Raw genomic sequence first — 5,533 nt, 5'->3', positions numbered from 1 at the left:
GTTATTTTTCCTAACCGACAACCGACGCTCGTTAACCGATTATTAACCGTTAACCGACAAGATTATTTTAAATTAGAATTGAATTAAGTTAGAAAGGATAAGTGTCTGTGACCCATTGAAAATACTAACATTTGTTTAATACCGGGGATTAATTTTACATGCGCAAAAAGCGGCAAACAACAGAACATGAGGATTCACGTGGTCATATCATATGCACCTGCAGCGCTTCTGCGAGCGGAGAAAAACATAATAAATCTAGGCTATATATATATATATATATATATATATATATATATATAGATATATATATATAGCCTAGCTTTCGCTCGCAGAAGCGCTGCAGGTGCGTGATGTGATATGAAGACCATATGTGAATCCTCATGTTCTGTTGTTTGCTGCTTTATGCGCATGTAAAATTAATCCCCGGAAAACAAGTGTTAGTATTTTTTAACTGGTCACAGACACTTATCCTTTCTAATTTAATTCAATTCTAATTTAAAATAATCTTGTCGGTTAACGGTTAACAATCGGTTAACGAGCATCGGTTGTCGGTGAGGAAAAATAACCGAAATGAACATCCCTAATTTCAGGTTAAAAGTGTGTAAAAAATCCCAGCATTTAATGTTATAGAGAGTAAAAAGCTGGAGGTTTAGGTTGTTATCCGTGTGTTTATGATTCATATCACCATTATATACTAGTTAATCCATTGAGCTAAAATGCAGATAACGATAACATTTTCTACCCAAATTAGGCCAATTAGGGGAATATATATTGAGTGGGCACTCTAATGAGTTATAATGACAGACTAATGGGAAATGTTCCTCCTCTCTGCTTTTCTGCCCAAGCTTGTCAAGTCCCAGTTGTAAGCTGCAGCTTCTTTAGAAAGAAAAATTCTCCAAGTACTCTAGAAATCAGCTGATCCAGGAACAGGTCAAACATCTGTTTTAATCTAACATGCTCTTCTTCTTTTCTTTCTCAATCCTCTTTTTTGGCAATGGTTCAGATCTGCTTGGTGAGGGTGAGTAAAAATGATTATCAGGTTGCAAATACATCCAGGTTCTGCCCAAAACATTTTTAACCTGCAATATATTTATTTTATTTTATCATAAAACTTCTTCTTTTTTGAAAATCATTTCAAAATTTGAATGGGCATGACACTCTTGCAATCTTGTCTACAAGGAACTTTCTGAACAAACTGTTCACTGTCCGAATCTTCACACTTCTGATCCAGCTGTAGCTTTATGAAGTCATTTTGCTAAAATCTCTCTACAAAAAACTCTGAGCTTTCTTTCATCCTGTCTACACCCCTACCCTTCCTTGTCTCTCTCTCCTCCTCTTCTGTCTTTGTGAATGCTGTGGTTTGGTTGTGGCTTGGCTGTGGCGGGGTTCCAGACTCTCTGGCTGCTCCTGCCGCTGCTGCCGCTAGCTCTGAAGCACCCCTCTCTGAGGCTGCAGCCTCTGCTACCGAACCTGCAGCTGATGCCATCGCTGCCCCGACCGCTGCCTCGCTGCCAGTGCCTGCCCCCGCTGCCACCATCTCAGACATGGACCTGTTTGGAGGTCAGTCAGGTCATCTCCTGGGCTAACTATCAGGGAAGAATGGGAGTTCATGGGATGTTTAGCAGTCAGTTTGGTCGGTTTGTGTACATGGATTTATAATGGTACTATTTGAAGTCACTTAGCTGACACATCAGGTACAGTAACTTGTCAATTTGATATACAAGTAAACACAATTTGTCATATTGGCAAGCTTAAATTACCCTTTCTTTCATGGCTTCTCCAATAAGTGGCCTGAAGTCACTATCATGTAGGTAAAAGCTAACTGGTTCAGTAGACCATTATATATTTATTAATTTACCAGAAGCTTTTGACAACAGTATAAGCAGAAAGGTTTAACCCAAAAGAGAAAAGAACAGACGTATTATTAATCCTTCCTTACAGCTGAGTTGATTCATTTTTTATGAAGCAAACTACTAATAAAGCTAAGGATTAGCTCACTTGAGATTAGCTTGCTAGCATGGATGTTTTTCAGTAATTATGTCGCCTACAGCAGACATTTCAGCTTTGATTATACAAGGTCAATGGCAGACAAGTGTCTCAAATTTGATGCCTTGTAAATGTTTAAACCCAGGCCAGTTCAAGTTTCACTCTGCCAGGATAAATATATAAATATAACATTTATGTTTTGTTTGGAGAAAACCAATTAATTACACATTGAGCATGGAATTAAAATTGTAAATATATTTTTTTAATGTAATTTAAAATGAGATGCTATTATAATGTATTTAATTTTTTTAAATTATTTACATTTTCCATTCCATTTCCAAGTTTTTTTTTAAATTTTTTTATATGTCTATATAGTTTTTACTAATTTTAATATCAATTTTAGTTTTAGTTATTTTAGTACATGAAGTTAAACTACATGAAAATGAGAAATGCTGAAAATAAAATAAGTTCAACATTTTTAATATATTTTAATTTAAGAAACATACTGTATATATGTTACTTAAAATAAAATATACATGAAAATGAGAAATGCTGAAAATAAAATAAGTTAAACATTTTTAATATATTTTATTTTAAGAAACATATACTGTATATATGTTACTTAAAATAAAATATACATGAAAAAGAAAATATGCATGAAAATGAGAAATGCTGAAAATAAAATGTTAATTTTTTTAAATATATTTTATTTTAACATATATTTCTTTTTCTTTTTAGTTTTAGTTAACTATAATAACTATAATTAACTCTGCTGGTAATGTCTAATCATTTCACACAACATTACAGACACAGATCACTGAATAAATCATCCACAATTTGTTTTCCATTCAAATCTATAATTTTTAACCTTGACACTTGAATGTGAAACTGCTTGAATAAGACACAAAATTACATGCATAAGTATTATGCAGAATTAATGCATTTCTTTCAAATGCAGAATAATTCTGTGTTATATAGGATGTTGGCTCATTTCGTACAAAGCTGTGCAGTCTGTTGATTTAATATTCCTCTAATTAAATCAACCAGCAGTTAAACAACCCCAAGCTGTTTTTTGTTTTCTCAGCTAATAAATGAATTAATTCATACCTGGATGTGCAGGTCTCCATGGGGTTTGTAATATTATATGCCACAATGTTCATCACTGCCTCGGCTTTAGCTAACAGAAACCATGCTGTCAAAGCCAAACACTTTCTTTTACTCACTTGTTGGTCCTGACGGCATTGACAGGATGTTTCATGCAGCCTGACTCATTTCCCTCAGTGTGTGTGTGTGTGTGTGTGTGTGTGTGTGTGTGTGTGGACACACTGAATTCAACTGTATACAGCCCACACTGGTATATTTTACCACCATTTGGGTCGTATAGAGTGTTTCTGTTCACTTGTAATCTTTCTCTCTCTATCGCCTCTTCATCCCCGTTTCTTTTTCTCTGTTGGGTTTTGTTGGTCTGGTTCTGGCCAGACGCGTTTGCGCCCTCCCCAGGCGATGGTCCGAGCGAGGGTGTGGCCCCTGCAGCTGCTGCCGATGCATGTGCCGGATCTGGTGGGTGCTCATCCATTCACAAGATCCACCCTGCTTTTTATTTGTGTGTGCCTGTGTATTTATGGATGGTTATGAAAGGTTTGTGTGTATGGGTGCGTGCTTGAATGGAAACATGAAATCCAACAACCGCTATGGTCAGCAATCTGTGTGTGTGTGAGCGAGTGCAAGCAATTTTGTTCGCATTGCTTGAGTTATTAAACCCAGCTTTTTCCCACACGTTACAGCAAAATCATTTTGTCCATGAGCTGCCTAGGCACATACACTGTTCTCTGCAGGCACAATTGGTAATTTCTGTCCTTACAGTGCAAAAATCATTTTTATTCTCTATTTTTTGTCTTGTTTTACATGAAAAAGATGTATACATCCTTAAAACATAAAAGGCAACACTGTTTATTACAACTTTCCCGAAATTATGTCTTGTGTATTTTTCTTACCTTGTAGCATGTATTTTGGATTATATATATATATATATATAAAAAATTATTTCAAGATATATTTTCTGAAGATGAGTTGCTTCCCAAGTAAATTTATTTTGTTTTAAGGATGTTTAGATGCTTTACTTGAAAACAGGACAAAATATTTTCAAGAAAATTATTTTTGCCTTTACTTTCTGCTATGTTAACCTTACTAATAATTCAGCTGCTCACATTAATTGTATAATTTCCCTTCCAGTGTTTATTTTCAGTATCAGTGATTCATTCTAACAACCTTAACTTTTATTTTTATGACGTCTGAAGAGCAGAAGCTTAGTGGTTGTATTTACATAATGCAACTACTGTGCCATAGAACATGAAAAGACTTACTTTTACCTTTTATAAGTCCTTTTACTGGAACATTAACTTAGCTCTGCTTCCACATTACTACTAGGACTTAAAAATCTGCAACCTATGGAATCCAGACTGTATTTTCTTGTTTTATTATTAATGGTTTCTCTATAGACAGCAAGCATCCTGAGGTATGTATGATTATACAAAACAGAATGAAAACTACATTGGGTTTTTTTTCTAAGATGTTTTTAATGGTGGTTGCAGTACTAAGGTTAATCGTGTCTTAAAGTGTGCTTTTGAAGGTAAAATCCATCCTCTCTCTCTCTCTGTGACTTCAGTGTTCCTGAAGTTATGAGCTTTTCTTTTTTAGTTTGCAGTTTTTGTTATTTAACAAACCTTCCCCATTCCATTTTCACCCCCAACCCTTCCCAATAAAGACCCCTGGGCTCCATCCGAGGGGAGTGCAAGCATTGCCCCAGAGCTGGACCTCTTTGCCATGAAGCCGGTAGAGAGTGTCGCTACCGCAGCGTCTCCTACCAGTGCCGAGCCGAGCATCTCGCCAACAGCGGCCCCAGCTACCCCTTCTCCTCCCACCGCTACTGCCACCACCACCGCCACCACTACCACAACCACATCCGCTACAGCTGAGTCTGCGGCCCCGCCAACACTAGACCTCTTTAGCGGTAATGTCGCTGCTGGAATTCTGCCTCGGTCTTGCTTTACTCTGCATTATGACAATATTAACTTGCTAAGCTAGTTCCCCAACATTATTAAGATTCTCTTTTGTTTGATTCCTCTCATTTAGATTTATATTTTATGTTTTGGTCATTCTGGATTGTGAATCATGGCCTTTATCACCTTTTCAGTGCTGAAGAATATTCTTGACGTTATATATATATTGTAATTGTACAATAATACTGTAAAATTACTGTAATTGTAAATATAAATATAATTGTACACTTCCGTTCAAAAAATGTTTTAAAGAAATTAATATTCAGCAAGAAAGCATTAACTTGATCAAAAGTGAAAGTAAAGTTGCAAAATGTTGCAAAAAATGTGGATTTCAAATAAATAGCTCTTTCTACTAATCAAAGTATCCTGAAAAAATCAGTTTCCTTGTAAAATATTTTAGAATAGAAAATTGTTATTTTAAATTGTAATAATATTTCACAAATGCAGCCTTGATCATAATAGGCTGTTATATATATTTATATTATACT

At 35.5% G+C, this 5,533-nt stretch overlaps 1 protein-coding gene across 8 annotated transcripts in view; it reads left to right on the top strand.

The window, feature by feature from the left end:
* The window catches only part of snap91a (synaptosome associated protein 91a), a 71,169-nt gene that overhangs the window by 38,649 nt on the left and 26,987 nt on the right, over nt 1–5,533 (top strand). For 7 of the 8 annotated variants that reach the window (XM_016523455.1, XM_016523458.1, XM_016523457.1 and 4 more), the window contains 4 exons: nt 1,004–1,018; nt 1,393–1,560; nt 3,466–3,546; nt 4,751–4,996. In XM_016523455.1, the coding sequence (XP_016378941.1) occupies nt 1,004–1,018; nt 1,393–1,560; nt 3,466–3,546; nt 4,751–4,996 (510 nt within the window). The remainder of the gene's footprint in view (nt 1–1,003; nt 1,019–1,392; nt 1,561–3,465; nt 3,547–4,750; nt 4,997–5,533) is intronic. The other variant, XM_016523463.1, reaches the window with a different exon arrangement.

This window comes from Sinocyclocheilus rhinocerous, unplaced genomic scaffold, assembly GCF_001515625.1.
Source record: "Sinocyclocheilus rhinocerous isolate Xijiao unplaced genomic scaffold, SAMN03320098_v1.1 scaffold300, whole genome shotgun sequence".
NCBI lineage: Eukaryota > Metazoa > Chordata > Actinopteri > Cypriniformes > Cyprinidae > Sinocyclocheilus > Sinocyclocheilus rhinocerous.
The sequence above is the reverse complement of the archived record's forward strand: the minus strand, read 5'-3'. Positions and strand labels throughout refer to the sequence as shown.